The following is a 21,025-nucleotide window of genomic DNA, read 5'->3' as shown; positions in this document are numbered from 1 at the left end:
CATCCTCCATCGCTCCAAGGAGAAAAGGCAGAGTTCACTCAACCTGTTTTCATTAGCCATGCTCCCCAATCCAGGCAACATCCTCGTAAATCTCCTCTGCACCCTTTCTACGGCCTCCACATCCTTCCTGTAGTGAGGCGACCAGAACTGAGCACAGTACTCCAAGTAGGGTCTGACCACGGTCTTATACAGCTGCAACATTACCCCTTGGCTCCTACATACGACTCCACGATTAATGAAGGCCAATACACCGTATGCCTTCTTAACCACAGAGTCAACCTGCGCAGCAGCTTTGAGCGCCCTATGGACTCGGACCCCAAGATCCCTCTGATTCTCCACACTGCCAAGAGTCTTACAATTAATACTATATTCTGCCATCATATGACCTACCAAAATGAGCCACTTCACACTTCTCTGGGTTGAACTCCATCTGCCACTTCTCAGCCCAGTTTTGCATCCTATCACTGTCCCACTGTAACCTCTGACAGCCCTCCACACTATCCACAACACCTCCAACTTGTTTTTTGTGCCCATCCCTCCACTTCCTCATCCAAGTCATTTATAAAAATCACAAAGAGTAAAGGTCCCAGAACAGATCCCTGAGGCACACCACTGGTCACCGACCTCCATGTAGAATATGAACCGGCTACAACCACTCTTTGCCTTCTGTGGGCAAGCCAGTTCTGGATCCACAAAGCAATGTTCCCTTGGATCCCATGCCTCCTTACTTTCTCAATAAGCCTTGCATTGGGTACCTTATCAAATGCCTTTCTGAAATCCATATACACTACATCCACTGTTCTTCCTTCATCAATGTGTTTAGTTACATCTTCAAAAAATTCAATCAGGCTCATAAGGCATGACCTGCCCTTGACAAAGCTATGCTGACGATTCCTAATCATATTATACCTCTCTAAATGTTCATAAATCCTGCCTCTCAGGATCTTCTCCACCAACTTACCAACCACTGAAGTAAGACTCACTGGTCTATAATTTCCTGGGCTATCTCTACTCCCTTTCTTCAAAAAAGAAAAAACATCAGCAATCCTCCGGAACCTTTCCCGTCCCCATTGATGATTCAAAGATAATCGCCAGAGGCGCAGCAATCTCCTCCCTCACTTCCCACAGTAGCCTGGGTACATCTCATCCGGTCCCGGCAACTTATCCAATTTGATTCTTTCCAAAAGCTCCAGCACATCCTCATTCTTAATAGCTACATGCTCAAGCTTTTCAGTCTGCTGCAGGTCAGCACTACAATCACCAAGATCCTTTTCCATAGTGAATACTGAAGTATTCATTAAGTACCTCTTCTATTTCCTCCGGTTCCATACACACTTTCCCAATGTCACACTTGATAGGTCCTATTCTTTCTTGTCTTATCCTCTTGCTTTTCACATACTTGTAGAATGCCTTGGGGTTTTCCTTAATCCTGCCTTCCAAGGCCTTCTCATGGCCCTCCTAATTTCCTTTTTAAGCTCCTTCCTGTTAACCCTATAATCTTCTAGATCTCTAACATTACCTAGCTCTCTGAACCTTCTGTAAGCTTTTCTTTTCTTCTTGACTAGATTTATTACAGCCTTTGTACACCACAGTTCCTGTACCCTACCATAACTTCCCTGTCTTATTGGAATGTATCTATGCAGAACTCCACACAAATATCACCTGAACACTTGCCACATTTCTTCTGTACTTTTCCCTGAGAACATCTGTTCCCAATTTAGCTTCCAATTTCCTGCCTGATAACCTCATAATTCCCCTTACTCCAATTAAACGCTTTTCTAACTTGTCTGTTCCTATCTCTCTCCAATGCTATTGTAAAAGAGATAGAATTATGATCACTATCTCCAAAATGCTCTCCCACTGAGAGATTTGACACCTGACCAGGTTCATTTCCCAATACCAAATCAAGTACAGTCTCTCCTCTTGTAGGCTAATCTACATATTGTGTGAAGAAACCTTCCTAAACACACCTAACAAACTCCACCCCATCTAAACTCCTCGCTCTAGGGAGATGCCAATCGATATTTGGGCAATTAAAATCTCCCATCACGACAACTCTGTTATTATTACACCTTTCCAGGATCTGTTTCCCTATCTGCTTCTCGATATCCCTGTTACTATTGGGCAGCCTATAAAAAACACCCAGTAAAGTTATTGACCCCTTCCTGTTCCTAACCTCCACCCACAGAGATTCTGTAGACAATCCCTCCATGACGTCCACCTTTTCTGCAGCCGTGACACCATCTCTGATCAATTGTGCCACACCCCCACCTCTTATGCCTCCCTCCCTTATCCTTTCTGAAACATCTAAAACCCGGCACTTCAAGTAACCATTCCTATCCCTTACCCATCCAAGTTTCTGTAATGGCCACCATATCATATCTCCAAGTACTGGTCCACACTCTAAACTCATCCGCTTTGTTCATAATACTCCTTGCATTAAAATAAACACATCTCAAACCATCCGTCTTAGCGTGTCCCTTCTCTATCACCTGCCTATCCTCCCTCTCGCACTGTCTACAAGCTTTCTCTATTTGTGAGCCAACTGCCTTTTCCCCAGTCTCTTCAGTTCAGTTCCCACCCAACAATTCTAGTTTAAACTCTCCCCAGTAGCCTTAGCAAACCTCCCCACCAGGATATTGGTCCCCCTGGGATTCAACTGCAACCCGTTCTTTTTGTATAGGTCACACCTGCCCCAAAAGAGGTCCCAATGATCCAGAAATCTGAATCCCTGCCCCCTGCTCCAATCCCTCAGCCACGCATTTATCCTCCAACTCATACTATTCCTATACTCACTGTTGTGTGGCACAGGCAGTAATCCTGAGATTACTACCTTTGCGGTCCTGCTTCTCAACTTTCTTCCTAACTCCCTGTAGTGTTTTTTCAGGACCTCTTCCCTTTTCCTACCTAAGTCATTGGTACCAATATGTACCACGACCTCTGGCTGTTCTCCCTCCCACTGCAGGATATCTCGGACGCCATCTGAAACATCCCGGACCCTGGCACCTGGAAGGCAAACTACCATCTGAGTTTCTTTCCTGCGTCCACAGAACTGCCTGTCTGCCCCCCAACTATAGAGTTCCCTATCACTGCTGCCTTCCTCTTCCTTTCCCTACACTTCTGAGCCACAGGGCCGGACTCTGTGCCGGAGGCACGGCCACTATCGTTTCCCCCAAGTAGGCAGTTCCCCCCCCCCCGACCCCCAACAGTACTCAAACAGGAATACTTATTGTCAAGGGGTACAGCCACAGGGGTACTCTCTAGTACCTGACTCTTGCCCTTCCCTCTCCTGATTGTTACCCACTTGTCTGTCTCCCGTGGCCCCGGTGTGACCACCTGCTCTATCACCTCCTCACTCTCCCTGACCAGATGAAGATAATTGAGCTGCATCTCCAGTTCCCTAACCCAGTCCCTTAGAAGCTGCAGCTCGACACACCGGGTGCAGATATGGCCATCCAGGAGGCTGGGAGACTCCAGGACCTCTCACATCTGACACCGAGCACAGAAAACCGGCCTCACACACATAATACTTCCTTTCCGCAATTAACACAGGGAAACCTACCTCGCCTCGTTACCGCCTAAGCCCGTTGAGCCAAAGCACTATCACTCTGCAACCTCTCACTCCGCTGTCCGCTGGATATGGCAGTGATCTTTTTAAACTTTTCCCGCTCTACTGGCTGATGTCACGCATGTGCGCAGTCTTGCCTCTCTTTTACCCCGAGTAGTAAAATGCCTTCGCTCCGAAATCCTTTGCCATTCCACTTGCAGCCTTCTCGCTCTGAATCAAAATCCGCTCATAATATATTTATTATCCTTTCCTATTTTTACTTTTTGTGTTTGCACAGTTCATTGTCTTTTGTGCAATGATTATTTGTCCATGCTGTTGGGAGTTGTCTTTATTTTCTTATATTTTATTTATTGAGATACAGCACTAACTTATCAAGAATACATTTTTTTAGATATTTACAAGTTAGAAATTTCCTAAGTACTATACTTTCTTCCTTTCCAATGCTTCCTCCTACATATATTTTAGATTCGATAATTAACCTTAATCCATGTCAGAAAGGTGCATCGGCTATGATTTATAATATTATTATGAAACTTAGGAAAGCTCCATTTGATAAGATTAGGGTAGATTGGGAACAGGAATTGGGGCTTACCATTTCTGTGGATGATTGGGGGCAGATTTTACAATTAGTTAATACTTCCTCTATTTGTGCTAAACATTCCCTAATTCAATTTAAAGTGGTTCATAGAGCACATATGTCCAAAGATAAGTTAGCGCGTTTTTACTCGCATATTAATCCTTTCTGTGATAGATGTTTGGGGCAGATAGCCTCTTTAACTCATATGTTTTGGTCTTGCCCTACTTTGGAAACTTTTTGGAGAGATATTTTCAATATTATTTCTAAGGTATTAAATATAGATATCTCTCCTCACCCTATTACTGCTATCTTTGGACTACCTAAAATTTCTAGTAATCTTTCCCCTTCAGCCCGTAGAATGATTGCATTTCTTACTTTAATGGTGAAAAGATGTATTTTACAACATTGGAACGAGCTTAATGCTCCAACTACCTTTTTTTGGTTTTCTCAGACGATTTTATGTTTGAATTTGGAGAAAATTAGAAGTAACCTTTATGATTCTTCATTTAAATTTGAACAGATTTGGAGACCTTTTATTCGATATTTTCATTTAATGTAATATTTACCCTTCTTGTTTTTTTTTCACTGTTTTTAATGGAGGTCGGGATTGAGGACGTGATTTTAAGTTTAACTCTGTTTGGTTTCAAGTTAGCCCATTGCTTTGCCTTGCTTTTAGTTAGCTGCACGGTGGGTTTTTTTTTCTTTTTTTTCCATTGATATATATAAAATTTAGTATACTATTATGTTATCTTGGTTTCTTATGTTTAAATTACATTGTTTGTAGTAATTTCTTTTTGGTATTGATATCTTTTGGAATTTTATTATACTTTAACATTGTATTAATGTTTATATGGCTTACCTTTTTTGTATACTTACTCAATAAAAAGATTTAAAAAGAAAGAAAGAGATACAGCACAAAATAGGCCCTTCTGACGCCTTTGAGCCACGCCGCCCTGCAAACCCCTGATTTAATCCTAGCCTAATCATGGGACAATTTACAATGACCAATTAGCCTACAAACTGGTACATCTTTGGACAGTGGGAGGAAACCCACGCGGTCATGGGGAGAGCATACAAACTCCTTACAGGCAGCAGTAGGAATTGAACCTAGATCGCCTCTAACACAAAGTATTGTGCTAACCACTATGCTACTGTGTCACTTTAATTGATTCTATTGTGTTTCTTGCATTTCCTGTGAATGCCTGCAAAAAATAAATCTCAGGGTTGTATGTGGTGACATATATGTACTTTGACTATAAAATTACTTTGAACAGGCTCTTTCACTCACTGATTGAGGATAGCTGGCAACTGCTCTTCCCATTCCTACTCACACTCCCTTCCAAACTATTTCCATTAGCCTCTCCCATACCTTTTGTTTATTTTTGACTTATGAATGGGTCCCAGGAAAGCAACCCTGTCATAATCTGGGGACTGCCTGTAAACTATCAAGATGGTAGTGGGATCTTGGTTGGGCAAAGCCATGGGAATGAAAAGAAATGCAAGTCTCCATCCATTAGGTCAGGGAATGAATAATATTTTTAATGGTAGTGGCTAGGAATAATGGCAGTGCAACAGTGATGCCCAAGTGTACCAACTATAAAATGTTAATGCATGATCAAAAAGATTGGGAAGTGCATGGGTTTTTATTTCCAGATATTTTCTTTCATAAATCCATTCTATTTAGTAGAATTTAATATAAACAGACAAACAGTATTTTAAATTTATGAGTGAAATCAGGATCCAAGCAATGGGAAGTAAAAGTCAGTAACATTTCCATCAAAGGGTTGCAAACTTTGACATAAATTAAACTGAAAACACATCAAGAACAATGGTGAAAATAAAGCAGATAAATGGGGTTGAAATACTGGTCTATCATGATTTAATTGGATGGTAGAACAGATTTAGCAGCCATTATGGCTATTTCTGTTTCAATGCAAGCTGACACATGAAGACAAGTTAGGTGAAGTATTGGTGGGTTTTGTAACATTAATGTTGAATCAGTTTGTGGGAAAGAAGACAACGAATTAAAGACATTAAACTGGAAAGGATCACTGAAGTCTAAAAAAGTTATTTATTGTACATAAAAATCACTATGTAAATTTAATCATTTGAAATCCTAGAGCTTTATTTCTTTCAGCACAAAGATACAATTTACAGTGCAAAGTTACATTATAATTACACAATACCTAAAAAAAAACTTCCCTGGGAACAAAAATATAAATAATCCAAACCAGTTAATAAAATCATTGCTTCCTCTAGATATTTTAAACAAATTTCAAACACTATATACAGTCAGCCCTCCTTATCCGTGAGTTCCGCATGCGCGAATTCAACCAACCAGGAATCGAGGAAACCCGGAAGTGCTCTCCCAGCACTTGTTGTTCGAGCATGTATAGACTTTTTTTTCTTGTCATTATTCCCTAAACAATGCAGTGTAACAATTATTTTACATGGCATTTACATTGTATTAGGTATTATAAGTAATCTAGAGATGATTTAAAGTATACGGGAGGATGTGCGTAGGTTATCATGGATCAGGATCGGGAAAAAAACGTAAATTCTCTTACTAAGTTAGTCGGAACAGGTACATCTGATATTATTTAGTGTCAGTTAGTCAAACGTTTGATTTAGTATACAGTATATATTTTACCTTTCTATGCATATAAAACACTTAAGAAACGCAAGTTTCAGCGCCGGGTCGGGAATGGAAGTTCCCCAGTTCGATCCAGTGACAGACCGCTCCCGAGCACGCTCTCCATCCCTGCCGGGTTGATGTGAAGGATCAAAACCCAAAAATTAAACCACTGTGTTGCTTAGTAATAATTGTAGCTTTCATCGGGGCAGGGCCCTTTCTCACTTTATCCTTTAAAATTGTTCCGATCGTTGACTGACTGTAGCCTAACATTTTGCCAATGACCGACAGCGTTTCACCTCTTTCTGATCACTTTATTATTTCCACTTTATTTTCAATCCTGATCCTGATTATTTTCGAGAACAGAAACACTGCGGATTCAGAGCTCCTCCGCCGGGTCCTAATGTCCACCACATTGAAACAAGTTAAATAAAGTCCACGGTTCTGCTAGGTCCAAAGGTCAAATGTAAATGTAAATAATATCGGATGTACCTGTTCCGACTTATTTAGTAAGAGAACTTGCGTTTTTTTTCGATCCCAATCCACGATAACCTAAGCACATCCTCCTGTATACTTTAAATCATCTCTAGATTACTTATAATTCCTAAAACAACATTAAGACAGGTTGAATAAGGGACTTGAGCATCTGTGTTTTTTGGTATCCGTGAGGGGTCCTGGAACCAATCCCTTACGGATAAGGAGGGCCAACTGTACCACTCACAAAATATTCTTAAACTGGATTGCAGTTTAAGATGCATGAGATCAATGGTGAATTGGCCATTTAGGTTCAGAACAGGCTTCCCCATAGAAGACAGAGAGTAGTGGTCAAAGGACCACTACCCTCTGGACATCAGTGATTTGTGGTGTTCTGAGAGATCTGTAATGGGACTTTTGACCTGGATGAAAATGTAGATGGGTGGGTTAGTAAGTCTGCAGATGATACGAGATAGATGTGTTGTGGATCGTGTACAAGACTGGCAAAGAATACAGCAGGATATAGATCAGTTGCAGATATGAACGGAAAAAGTGGCAGATGAGGTTTAACCTGGACAAATATGAAATGTTGAACCTTGGTAGATCAAATGTAAAGAGAGAGTACACTGTTAGGGCAAGTCACTTAATAGTATTGATGAGCAGAGCTATCTTGGCATCCAAGTTCTTAAGTCCTTAAAAGTAACTATACAGGTTGATAGGATGGTTAAGAAGGTATGTGGCATACTTGCCTGTATCAGTAAAGGCACTGAGTTCAAAAGTCAGGAAATTATGTTGCACCTTAATAAAACTCTAGTTCGGCTGCATCTAGAGAATTGCATAAAGCTCTGGTCACCCCTTTATAGGAAGGATATCGAGACATTGGAGAAGCTGCAGAAGAGGTTTACCAGGATGCTGCCTGGATAAGAGGGCATGTGCTCTAATAAGAGGTTGGACAAACTAAGGTTATTTTCTCTGGGGTGGCAGAGGCTGAGGGGAGATCTGATAAGGATTTATAAGGTTATCAGAGGCATAGATAGAGTAGGCAGACAGTATTTCCTCCCCCCCACAACATTGAAATGCCTAATACCAGAAGGCATGCATTTGCAGTGAGACAGGGTAACTTCAAAGGAGATGTGAAGGAAATTTTTTTTTGTTTGTGCTTTTTTTAAAACACAGTAGTTGGTGCCTGGAGTGCACTGCCTGGGACAGTGGTAAAGACTTTTAAAAGATGTTTAGATAGGCATATGAATGAGGAAAATGGAAGGATAGGGACATTGTATAGGCAGAAGAGATTAGTTTAGTTACCTACTTGGTTAGTAATTTATTTAGCTCGTAACAAGATTATGAGCCGAAGCTCCTGTTCCTGTGCTGTACCTTCCAACTTAGTATTCCAAAAATTTCTTTACCCTGACCATTCCATGCAATGACTGAAGCAGTGACATTCTATTGAATTAAATTGTTAGTATTAGATCCTAGATTTGTTGCACTGCTAAATTTGTTGAATACATACATTCAACCAACCAAAAGCACACTCAATAAGAAATTATAGCTTACAACCAGGAAAGAAAAATATCAAGCTTCATCAAAGCTGCAGATATACAGAATGACACTGAATAATTATCCTATTGACCACATAAAGCAAATATCTGAGGGGTTGGATTCTATTTTACACAGAACCACAGAAGTGTCTACAAGTGCTAGCTGCAAAACGTCACAATCATAAAAAGAGCAAATACTGGAAATAATTAGTTCTGTCAAAAGGTCATTAACCCAAAACATCCACTCTCTCTCTTTTGCAGCAGATACTGAATGAATTGCTAAGTATTTTCAGCTTTTTCTCTTTTTTTTTAAAAAAATGTTTAGTTTTCTTGTGTTTCTATTAACAAGAAGTTTTAGTGTTAGAAATTTTAAAAATACATATGCAAGAAATTTATCCAAAACAAAAGACATATCAAGTTACAAGTACTTCAAAAGAAATTTTCCATTTTTAGGTTAGTTACTTAAAGTGTGGCAAGTGCAGCACGTTGCAATCTTGCTGATTCATTAATCACTTACTTGTACTGAACTTCTACTCCAAATGGTTTACCAGGGAGATGGTGGCAGAATCGTTTTCTCAATGTCATGTGAACCTGTATAACCAATGTAAAATAAGTACATAAAGTTACGGGCAACCAGCATTGCACAACTCTACATATTTTGTCAAAAGCAAAAACCATTTTGCTTTCATTTTGACTTAAATGAGCTATAAGTGTTTACTAATGCTTATCAGAAAGCAGAAAGTTTACAATCAAAGTGCTCCTCATTACTGGACTGGAAAAAGAACGTTAGAAGCAAAACTGTTTCTAGCTGTCTCGCACTGCTGGGAAGAAAAAGTACAAAAAGGATTTTTAAAAAAACTAAGTTTTGGCAAGAAGAAGTAGAGAGACCCAATAATGATGGCAATTCCTGGGTTAAGGATTGCTTTGCTGAACATTTTATTTTCAGTCCAAGTGGCATTAATTGCAAATAAGATAGCAATGAAGGTAATTTGTAATTTTTTTTCTACAAACTTATGGTTACAGGCCACTGCCACGTTACTAAAGGACTGTGTTTCTAGAAAACTCTCTGCATCCTATTTTCCAAAATGCAAACCTTATTTTCCTTTTAACTTCAAATGTTAAAAGTGGATATGCATTCTTTCAAAATGTTTTTCTCTCAGTAGTAATGATGAGAACCACAGCTGCTGGTTCACACAGGGGCTACAAAAAGATTGCCTTGTCAGTTTCCAAAGTAAATCTATTAAGAGACCAATAGCTGCAGATGCTTATTACCCTCCAGGCTTCAGTCTGAATGGAGACATGCACATTTAAAAGTTTATCACATTATCAATAATATTCAAATGATAATTATTACTGGTGTTTTCAGAACACAGTATTCTAGTTAAGTTCTAGTTAACCATTCTAGTTAATTTCTTATCCACTAAATCCATTTAAGACATTTAAAGCTATTTGCAGAGAAGTTCTACAGGATCAGTGATATGTCATTAAAAAAACTACAAAAGCTGGAAGTTGAAAAAAATAACAGAATATGCTAGAAACACACAGCATTTGTGGATAGATACTTTAAGATTGGTTTTAAGGTCCTTAACTTGGAAAATGTATGAGCTTGTCCACCATGCAGGGATGGCACTACAGCATAAGGGCTAGCATAATACTTTGCCAGTGCACATGATTGGGATTGAATTCTGCCACTGTCTGTATGGTGTTCGTACATTCTCCCCATGACTGTGAGGTTTTCCTCCAGGTGCTCCAGTTTACTCACATATTTCAAAGACATACAGGTTAGTAAGTTGTGGCCATGCTTTGCTGGTACTGAAAGCATGGTAATACTTACAGGCTGCCCCAACACATCCTTGGACTGTGTTTGTCATTAATGCAAGACAAGGCATTTCACTGTATGCCTTGATGTACATTTGGCAAATAAAGCTAATCTTTTTAATATTTTATCTTTTATTTGGGAAGGACAAATGAAATGAAGGTTGGAAAGTGCAAAGAAGGCACGCAGAGTCACTGATCCCTTTGTGAAGCTAGTCAGATGGTCAAAAAACCTCTTTTTGGTCAGACCACAGATAATAAAAGCAAAGAGTCTTTGCTGGAATTGTAGTAAATATAGCTATCAACATGTGGCTACTGTTCCCTTTCCACTGACGCTGCCTGACCAGCTTCCCACTAACACTTCAGTACAGGTTGTGGATAACCCCCCCCCCTTACAGAATTTACAAATTACCAACCAAAATGTTTAGATAGCAAATAAAATTCACTCTCACAAAGTTTGTGTGGGGAAAAAAGATTTAACACAAAAATTACTCTTCTATTTTCCAATCAGAGTTCCATGTTACAGAAAATAGTGATATGGACCATTTTCTAGGAACCCCTTAATATCAGCCGCTCCCAAGAGTTAGCTGTAAATAGATGGCATCCAATCCGCATTCAACAGCAGCACAAAGCTGACCTTACCAAATGGAGTTGCTTCTATTCACTAAACATTTTCTTTGAGCCATACACAAGCCTTACTTTAACATAATATCCCACCAGTGAGATGTGATATGAAGTATTATACTAACCCCTTCCCAAGCATCTTCTATTCATCATTCCCAGATATCCTAACAAACTTCAACAGACACACTGTTGAAAGCATGATAGTCTGGTACAGCAATTCAAATGCACAGGAATGCAAGAGGTTGCACAGAATAATGGCTGTCCAACACACTACTATTGATAATATCGACAGGAGGCGCCGCCTCAAGAAAGCAAAATCCATCAAAGATCCCCACCATCCAGGCTATGCTATCTTCACGCACCTTCGGGCAGAAGGTACTGAAGCCTGAAGTTCCACACCACCAGATTCATTCCTTCAACCACTCATTTCTTGAACCAATTGGCAAAACCCTAGTTACTACAGCAAAGTGGCCAGCTATACAGTTTAGCAATACTTTGTCAACTTTGCACTGTTTAACTTTCTGAAATTCTAATTGCTTTTTTCTTGTAAAATTATGTATAATTTGTTTAATTTGCTACCCTCTCTATATACCCATGACTGTGCAGCTAGGTATAGCTCAAATGCTAACTTTAAATTCGCTGATAATATAACCACTGTTGCTAGAATCTCAGATGGGCATGAGATTGCATACAGGAGCGAGATATACCAGCTAATTAAGTGGCGTCGCAGCAACAACCTTGCATTCAACCTCTCCAAGATCAGAGCTGATTGTGGACTTCAGGAAGAGTAAAACGAAGGAACACGAACCAATCTTATAGAGGGATCTCAAGTGGAGAGAGTGAGCAATTTCAAGTTCCTGGATGTCAAGATCTCTGATAATCTAACCAGGTCCCACTATATCAGTGCAGCTATAAAGAGGGCAAGACAGCGACCATATTTCATTAGGGGTTTGAAGAGATTGGGTTTGTTACCTAAACCACTCAAACTTCTATAGATGCACTGTGGAGAGCATTCTAACAGATACATCACTGTCTGGTGGAGGGGGGAGGGGGCTACTGTACAGGATTGAAAAAAGTTTCAGGAAGTTGTAAAGTTAGTCAGCTCCATCTTGGGTATTAGCCTCCGTAGTATCCACGATATCTTCAAGAGGAGCAGTGCCTCAGAAAGGCAGAGTTCATTATTAAGGACCTCCATCATCCAGGACATGATCTCTTCTCACCCTTACTGTCAGGAAGGAGATACAGAAGCCTAAAAGCACATACTCAGTGATTCAGGAACAGCTTTTCTATCCGATTTCTAAATGGACATTGAACCCGTAAACAGTACTCACTTTTTAAAAAATATATTATAAACGATGCAAAACAGAGATAATCTAATTTTATATATACACACACATATTTACTGTAATCGATTCTTATTCTTTTTGTTTCTATAATATCATGTATTGCATTGAACTGCTGCTGCTGATGCTGCTAAGTTAACACATTTCATGACACATGCCAGTGATAATAAACCTGATTCTGATTCTGAATTCAGCTGGCCAGGCATCGTCTAGGGAAAAGAGCAAAAACAGTCGACGTTTCCGGCTGAGACCCTACATCAGAACTCAAGTTTAATTTGTGTTTTTCAGGAGACTGCTGTATATCTGATGGTGCATACCTGTGAAGCTGCTGCAAGTAATTTTTTTCATTGCACCTGTGCACGACAATAAACTCAACTCTGACAGATTTGCAATTTTGAAAAGCTATTTATTTCAATTATCTTGTCTCACACCTGATTAACAGCTACAAAGCCACCCCCAATCTTAGATCTGAAATGCCTTCCATTAACTAGTTTTACTGATCAGTCTTCCCATTACCATGCAGTTTATAAAAATATTGTTTTGCAGCTAACAATATTTTACAATGACATATCACCTGAGAGTTATACTAATGCAGTAAGTTAAATGTACTGCTCAATTCAAAACTCTGAGAAATTCATATGAATTTTTAATTAATATAACTGGATTGATTTAGCGCTTCATACCATTAAAGCCCTGACAATACCTTAACTCCATTGTTCTCTTGCACCTTCTCAACACCCCAACTCAGAACAAATTGGCAAAAAAATTCAAATCCAGTTTGTTTTTGACTTCATGAAAGAACATGTGGGAATACTCCTGGAAGTAGAGAGAATTATGGGTCTCCAAGTAACAAGTATTAGTAAAAAAAAATCAGAACAGAAAATTAATAAAACACAGTAAGCTGAAAGAGCTGGCCATGGAGATGTTAGATGTTTTGGCAGTCATCTTCCAACACTCCAGATTTTACTCAATTTGGATTTATGGTAGTAAGTATAATAACATTATTCAAGAAAACAGAAAACAAAGAAAAAGAGATTGAATTAACTTATAGTCATCTGTAGGGAAAATGCTAGAATACATTAAAGAAAGTTTGTGAACCCTGTAGAATGTTCTCTATTTCTGCATATGATCTAAAATGTGATCAGATCTTCATGCAAGTCCTAAAACTAGATATAAAGAACCAAATTAAATAAATAACACAAAAACAAAGGTCATACCAGAAGCACAACATGTAATGCGGAAGGAAGTGAAAAAGAACCCAAGGGTACAGCAAAAGACCTCCTTGTACAGCAATAACTTCAACCAAGCGTTTTTGGTCTTGTTGATCAGTCCTGCACATCCGCTTGGAGGAGTTTTAGGCCATTCCTCCGTACAAAACTGCTTCAACTCTGGGATGTTGGTGGGCTTCCTTTCCATGAACTGCTTGATTCAGGTCCTTCCACAACATTTCTAAAAAAGTCAGGACTTAGACTCTGCCATTCCAAAGCACAAATGTTCTTCTTTTGAAACCATTCTGTTGTTTACTCTTGTCTTTCGGATCATTGCCTTGTTGCATTTTCCAACTTCTATTAAGCTTCAGGTGACAGACTGCTACCCTGACATTGTCCTATAAAATGTCTTGATACATATTTGAATTCATTGCTCCTTGAACGATTGTAAGCTGTCCAGGCCTTGAGGCAGTAAAGCAGCCCCAAACTATGATGCTCCTTGACCAGAAGAGCCGAATATATAGGAGCAGAATTAGGCCATTTGGCTCATCGAGTCTGCTCCGCCCTTTTATCATGGCTGATCCATTTCTTTCTTAACCCCAATCTCCTGACTTCTTCCCATATCCCTTCATGCCCTGATTAATCAAAAAATAGAACAAACTCTGCCTTAAGTGTACCCAATGGCTTGCCCTCCACAGCCGCCCGTGGCAATGAATTCCACAGATCCACCACTCTCTAGCTGAAGAAATTCCTCCTCTCCGTTCTAAGTGGACATCCCTCTGTTCTGACACTGTGTCCTCTGGTCTTTGACTCCCCCACTACAGGAAACATGATCTCCATATGCACTCTATCGAGGCCTTTCAACATTCAGTAAGTTTCAATGGGATCCCCACCCTCATTCTTCTGAATTCCAGTGAGTACAGGCCCAGAGGCATCAAATACTCCTCACTGGATAAGGTTAATTGATCATTTTAAACTGGCACATGATTAGGCTATGTTTAAATTGGGGGATTGCTGGGTGGCACAGCTTGAAGGGCTTATTCTGCACTGTATCTCAATAAATAAATAGATAAATAAATAAATGTATATGCCTCTCATAACTGTAAACATTTCTATAAGGTTGCTCCACTTTTCCTATGTTCTAAGGAATAATGAACTAGCCTAGCCAACCTTACCCCATAATTCAGGCACTCTAGTCCTGGTATTAAATCTTTAATGTAAAAGATCCAATTCAAAAGGATCTTCGTAAATCACTCACTAAAGATGTGTTTTTCTTTGGATGGTCTTAATTCTGATGTCAAATGCCTGCCAAAGGTTTATTTGAATGTTGCTTGGTGACTCCAAGATGCTGAGAATTTTACAAGGATACAGTCAAAACATGAAAAAGCTTTCACTCAAAAACCGCAGGGAGAACCTTTTGCACAATAAATTAAATTAAGCAACACATACACACAGACAATGCTGGAGGAACACATCATGCCAGGCAGTATCTACGGAAATGAATAAACAGTGATTGTTTCGGGCCAAGACCCTTCCTCAGGACTGACTCAGGATGGTTGTTTATCAAGAGTTAAACCAGTCCCATCAACACCGGGGCCTTATGATGAGGTATAAAAAAAATAGTCATTAGTCAAGAAAGGGGGAGACAAGAAGTGAGCTAGTCGGCCCAGCAGTTTTTAATGGGAAAACGTTAGAATCCAATTTTAGAAGGTAACAGCAAAACAATTGAGTAGAGTTAATATGACTATATGAAAGGAAGATTTCGTCCAACAATCAGCTGGACTTCTGAGGGGAAACAAAGAACCGCAGAAACAGTGCATTTCAGTTTCTAGAGGGAATTTCTTGAAGTGGAAATAATTCAGAAAATGTGTAGCTTGGGTGGTTGATAGTTGGTTTGAGTTGTTCTCCAATCTTGGCAATTTACATACACACATTACACTCCACTGATGATGTCTCCTCTCATGGTTCACAAATAAATTGCCAAGATCAGAGAACAACTCAACCCAACCATTTCTTGAAGTGTTAATTGCCTATAGTACATTACCCCAGTGGTGGTAGGTTGTAGAAGAACTGCGGGTTGTTGAAGGATAAATGAGCGAGAACAAGTTACAGAGAAACAAGCAGGGATATGGGGCTGATGGAAAGAGCTAGTAGAGCATTAATGGGACAAATAGTCTCCTTCTACCATGATTCACAGTTGGGATGAGATTTTGGTGTTGATGTGCACTGCCTTTTGACCTCCAAACACAGCAATGTGCAGTTTCTGACAAAAAGTTAAACTTTCGTCTCATCTGTCCACAGAACATTGTCCCAAATGCGTCATAGAACATCTAGGTGGCTTTTTGCAAACCTGAGATGTCAGGATGAGAATCCTTTATTATCGCCAAGTATGTGGACACATACAGGGAATTTGATGCCAGTTTCTCTGAGCTCGCTGTACAGAATCAAAAAGCAAACAAAACAATAGTGCAAATAATCGTGAACTATATACAGTGAGGTGTACCTGTGTATGTACAGGTGGACTTGGTTTATAATAGACTAAAGTTCAAGTGTTCATAAGACTGATGGCATACGGAAAGAAACTGTTCTTGTACCTATTTGTCCTGGCATACAGTGATCTAAAGCACCTACCAGAAGGAAGGAGTTGAAACAGGTGATGTCCAGGGTGTGATGGGTCTACAATGATGCTGCTTGCTCGCTTCCTGACTCTAGATGCATACAAGTCCTGGATCGAGGGCAGCTTCACACCAATAATCCATTCCGCAGCCCTGACGGTTCTTTGGAGTCTATTCTTGTCTTGTTTAGTAGCTGATCCAAACCAGAAAGTGATCGACGAACAGAGAACAGACTGGATTATTCCCGAATAGAATTGAATCAGCAGCTCCTGAGGCAGGTTGTACTTCATGAGTTGACGTAGGAAATACAACCTCTGCTGAGCCTTTTTAATAAGAGTGTCCGCGTTGGGTATCCACTTCAGGTCCCTGGAGATTGTGACACCCAGAAACCTGAAGGTCTCCACAGCAGACACAATACTGTTGAGTATAGTGAGTGGGGGGAGTATTGGGGAGCTCCTCTTGAAGTCCACTGTCATCTCCACAGTCTTAAGCGTATTTAGCTCCAGATTGTTCTGACCACACCAGAGGGCCAGCCGTTCCACCACCCGTCTGGATGCAGACTCATCACCATCTTGGATAAGGCCAATGACAGTTGCGTCGTCTGCAAACTTCAGAAGTTTAACAGATGGATCCTGTGAGGTGCAGTCATTAGTGTAAAGGGAGAAGAGCAGTGGGGAGAGCACACATCCCTGGTGGGCACCGGTACTGATTGTCCGGGTGCTAGATGTGCAGCAATGTTTTTGCTGTTTCCTCCTTGGTGTCCTTACATGAACACTGTTCTTGTTTTTCTTATAATGGACACATGAACAGGGACTTTAGGAAGTTAAAGAGATGTCTGCAGGTATTTTGCTGTTACCCAGGTTCTTTTCCACCTCCTTTAGCATCGCATGTTGTGCTCTTGGTGTGATCTTTGCAGGATGCTCACTCCTAAGGAGATCAGCAACAGTACAACATTTAGGTCTTTAGAAATGCTTTTCCAACTTCATGCATCTCTAAATTCTTCTAAGGTCCTCTGAAAGTTGTTTTAATCGAGGCATGGTGCACATAAACAGATCTGTCTCGAGAAGAGCAGGCTTTGTCAGTAATCTGTCTTGTAGAGGGCACCTCCACAACTCACACCTCCAATCTCATCTCACTGATCAGAACACCTAACTCCAAAAAGCTTTCGTAGCAGGCATTACACCAGAGGTTCACTTACTTTTTCCAACAAATACAGGTAATATTGCATCATTTTTCTCAATAAATAAATGAACAAGAATTTTTTGTGTTATTTATTTAATAGAGTTCTCTATCTAGTTTTAGGATTTACATGATGATTTGACAGACATCCTACCCTGCAAAAACTCTTTTCAGGGAGGTAGCATCCCAGCCCCCTGCAACCCCATATCCTCCCCCCCACCACCCGGTCGACCTCCAAGGGTACATGTATACAGGACATTTGATTATGAAAGAACACAACAATTTATTGGTTGGAGGAACAACACCTTATATTCTGTCTGGGTAGCCTCCAACCTGATGGCATGATCATTGACTTCTCTAACTTCCACTAATGCCCCACCTCCCCCTCATACCCCATCCGTTATTTATTTATATACACACATTCTTTCTCTCACTCTCCTTTTTCTCCCTCTGACTATACTTCTTGCCCATCCTCTGGGCTCCCCCCCCTCCCTTTTCCTTCTCCCTGGGACTCCTGTCCCATGATCCTCTCATATCCCTTTTGCCAATCACCTGTCCAGCTCTTGGCTCCATCCCTCCCCCTCCTGTCTTCTCTTATCATTTTGGATCTCCTCCTCCCACTTTCAAATCTCTTACTAGCTCTTCCTTCAGTTAGTCCTGACGAAGGGTCTCAGCCTGAAACGTCGACTGACCCTCTTCCCAGAGATGCTGCCTGGCCTGCTGCGTTCACCAGCAACTTTGATGTGTGTTACAACAATTTATTTGATCACATATTGAAGCTATATTCATATACAGTGGCAAGCAAAAGTTTGGGCACCCCTGGTCAAAATTTCTGTTACTGTGAATAGCTATGCGAGTAAAAGATGAACTGATTTCCAAAAGGCATAAAGTTAAAGATGACACATTTCTTTAATATCTTAAGCAAGAAAACTTTTTTATTTCCATCTTTTACAGTTTCAAAATAACAAAAAAGGAAAAGGGCCCGAAGCAAAAGTTTGGGCACCCTGCATGGCAGTACTTAGTAACACCCCACTTGGCAAGTATCACAGCTTGTAAACGCTTTTTGTAGCCAGCTAAGAGTCTTTCAATTCTTGTTTGGGGGATTTTCGCCCATTCTTCGTTGCAAAAGGCTTCTAGTTCTGTGAAATTCTTGGGCCGTCTTGCATGCACTGTTCTTTTGAGGTCTATCTACAGATTCTCAATGATGTTTAGTTCAGGGGACTGTGAGGGCCATGGCAAAACCTTCAGCTTGCGCCTCTTGAGGTAGTCCATTGTGGATTCTGAGGTGTGTTTAGGTTCATTACCCTGTTGTAGAAGCTATCCTCTTTTCATCTTCGACTTTTTTTTTTAAACAGATGCTGTGAAGTTTGCTTCCAGAATTTGCTAGTATTTAATTGAATTCATTCTTCCCTCTACCAGTAAATGTTCCCCGTGCCACTGGCTGCAACAGAAGCCCAAAGCATAAACGATCCACCCCTGTGTTTAACAGTTGGAGAGGTGTTCTTTTCATGAAATTCTGCACCCTTTTTTCTCCAAACATACCTTTGCTCATTGTGGTCAATAAGTTCTATTCAAAAAGTTCAAAGGAGCATCTAAACAAGCCTGATGTATTTTGGAAACAAAGTCCTGTGGACTGATGAAGCTAAAATAGAACTTTTTGGCTGTAATGAGCAAAGGTATGTTTGGAGAAAAAAGGGTGCAGAACTTCATGAAAAGAACCCCTCTCCCACTGTTAATCACGGGGGTGGATCGATCATGCTTTGGGTTTGTGTTGCAGCCAGTGGCATGGGGAAAATTTCTTCCAGTCCTACATTGTCTTTTTCGAAGGATTTGATTTCAGTTTTTACCAACAGAGCCACTCCACTCCCTCTGCCTATCTGCTTGTCCTTTCAATACAATGTGCATCCCTGGATGTTTGGCTCCCAACTAATATCTTCTTTTAGCCACAACTCAGTGATGCCCACAAAGTTATACCTGCCAATCTCCAACTGCGCTACAAGATAATCTACCTTATCACATATATTGTATCCAATTTAATATAATGGCTTCAGTCCTGCATTCATCACCCTTTTTGATTTTGCCCCATGTTACACTTCAGCACATCCCACTGACTGCAATTTTGCCCCATCATCTACGTGTCCTTCCTCAGGCTCACTACACAATGCATTGACTTGAATACCAACTACCCCTTCTTCAGCTCTATTTCTCTGGTTCCTATCCCATTGCTAAATTAGTTTAGACCCTCCCCAACAGCTCTAGAAAACCTGCCCACAAGGATATTGGTCCCCCAAGGATTCAGATGTAACCCATCTTTTTTGTACAGGTTATATCTTGCCCTGAAGGGAATTCAATAATGCAGAAATATAAAACACTGCCCCTGCACTGTTTCCTCAGCCGTCATTCAACTGTACTATCATCCTATTTTTGTCCTAACACTGAGTAATCCAGAGGCAACTACCTTGGAGGTCCTGCTCTTCAGCCCTTTCCTTAACACCCTATACTCACTGCGCAGGACCTCTTCCCCCTTTCTCCCCGAGTCATTGGTGCTGATGTACACTATGACCTCTGGCTGCTCACTCTCCTTCTTAAGAATCTTCTGCAGCTGCTCTGAGACATCCTGAACCCTAGAACCTGTGAAGCAACACACCAGCATGGTGTCCCTTTTACTACCACAGAATCTACTGTTAGTTCCCCTAACTTTTGAGTTTCCTACCACTATCGCGCTGCCTGACTTTACTCTTCTTTTCTGAGCTTCACAGCCAGCCACAATACCACTGACCTGGCTGTTGCTGATGTGTCCTGCTATGTCACCCCTCCCACCCCCAACAGTATCCAAAGAGGTACAGTATACTTGTTGCTGAGGGGAGTAGCCACAGGGAAACCCTGCACTGACTGCATACTCCCATTACTTTTCCTGGTAGTCACCCATCTGCCATCTCAAACCTGCACTCTGGATGTGACCACCTCAGTAAAAATGTTCAACCCCCCAGACGGACCCGAGTACATCCAGCTCCAGCTTCAGTTCTTTGATCCTGTCAGTCAGGAGCTGCAGCTGGATGTACTTCAAGTTCAAAGTTGAAATTCAACAGACATTTATTATCAAAGTATATTTACAGTACACAACCTTGAGATTTGTCTTTTTACAGGCAGCAACAAAACAAAGAAAAAAACAATAGAAGCAATACGCACAAAATGCTGGAGGCCAGGCAGCATCTAAGGAAAAGAGTACAGTCGACATTTCGGGCTAAAAGCCTTCATCAGGCCTGCTGTGTTCCTTCAGTATTTTGTGTGAGTTGCTTGGATTTGCAGATTTTCTCTTGTTTTTGATTGAAAAACAATAGAACCCATTTTTAAAAAAACCCACACAAAACTGTCAAGCACTAAATGAGTGAAAAAAAGAACAAATTATACATAGACCCTGTTCACAGTTGCAGAGCCAGTTCGGCACTAAG

The 21,025-nt window shown here is 40.6% G+C and overlaps 1 protein-coding gene across 6 annotated transcripts in view; it reads right to left on the bottom strand.

Moving 5' to 3' along the window:
• The window catches only part of orc4 (origin recognition complex, subunit 4), a 132,231-nt gene that overhangs the window by 84,965 nt on the left and 26,241 nt on the right, over positions 1–21,025 (bottom strand). For all 6 annotated transcript variants that reach the window (XR_010018040.1, XM_063048593.1, XM_063048597.1 and 3 more), the window contains one exon: positions 9,307–9,380. Coding sequence is in view for 5 of the 6 variants with exons in the window: in XM_063048593.1 (XP_062904663.1) it covers positions 9,307–9,380 (74 nt within the window). In the remaining variant the exon portion in view is untranslated. The remainder of the gene's footprint in view (positions 1–9,306; positions 9,381–21,025) is intronic.

Source organism: Mobula hypostoma, chromosome 5, assembly GCF_963921235.1.
Source record: "Mobula hypostoma chromosome 5, sMobHyp1.1, whole genome shotgun sequence".
Classification (NCBI taxonomy): Eukaryota; Metazoa; Chordata; class Chondrichthyes; order Myliobatiformes; family Myliobatidae; genus Mobula; species Mobula hypostoma.
The sequence above is the reverse complement of the archived record's forward strand: the minus strand, read 5'-3'. Positions and strand labels throughout refer to the sequence as shown.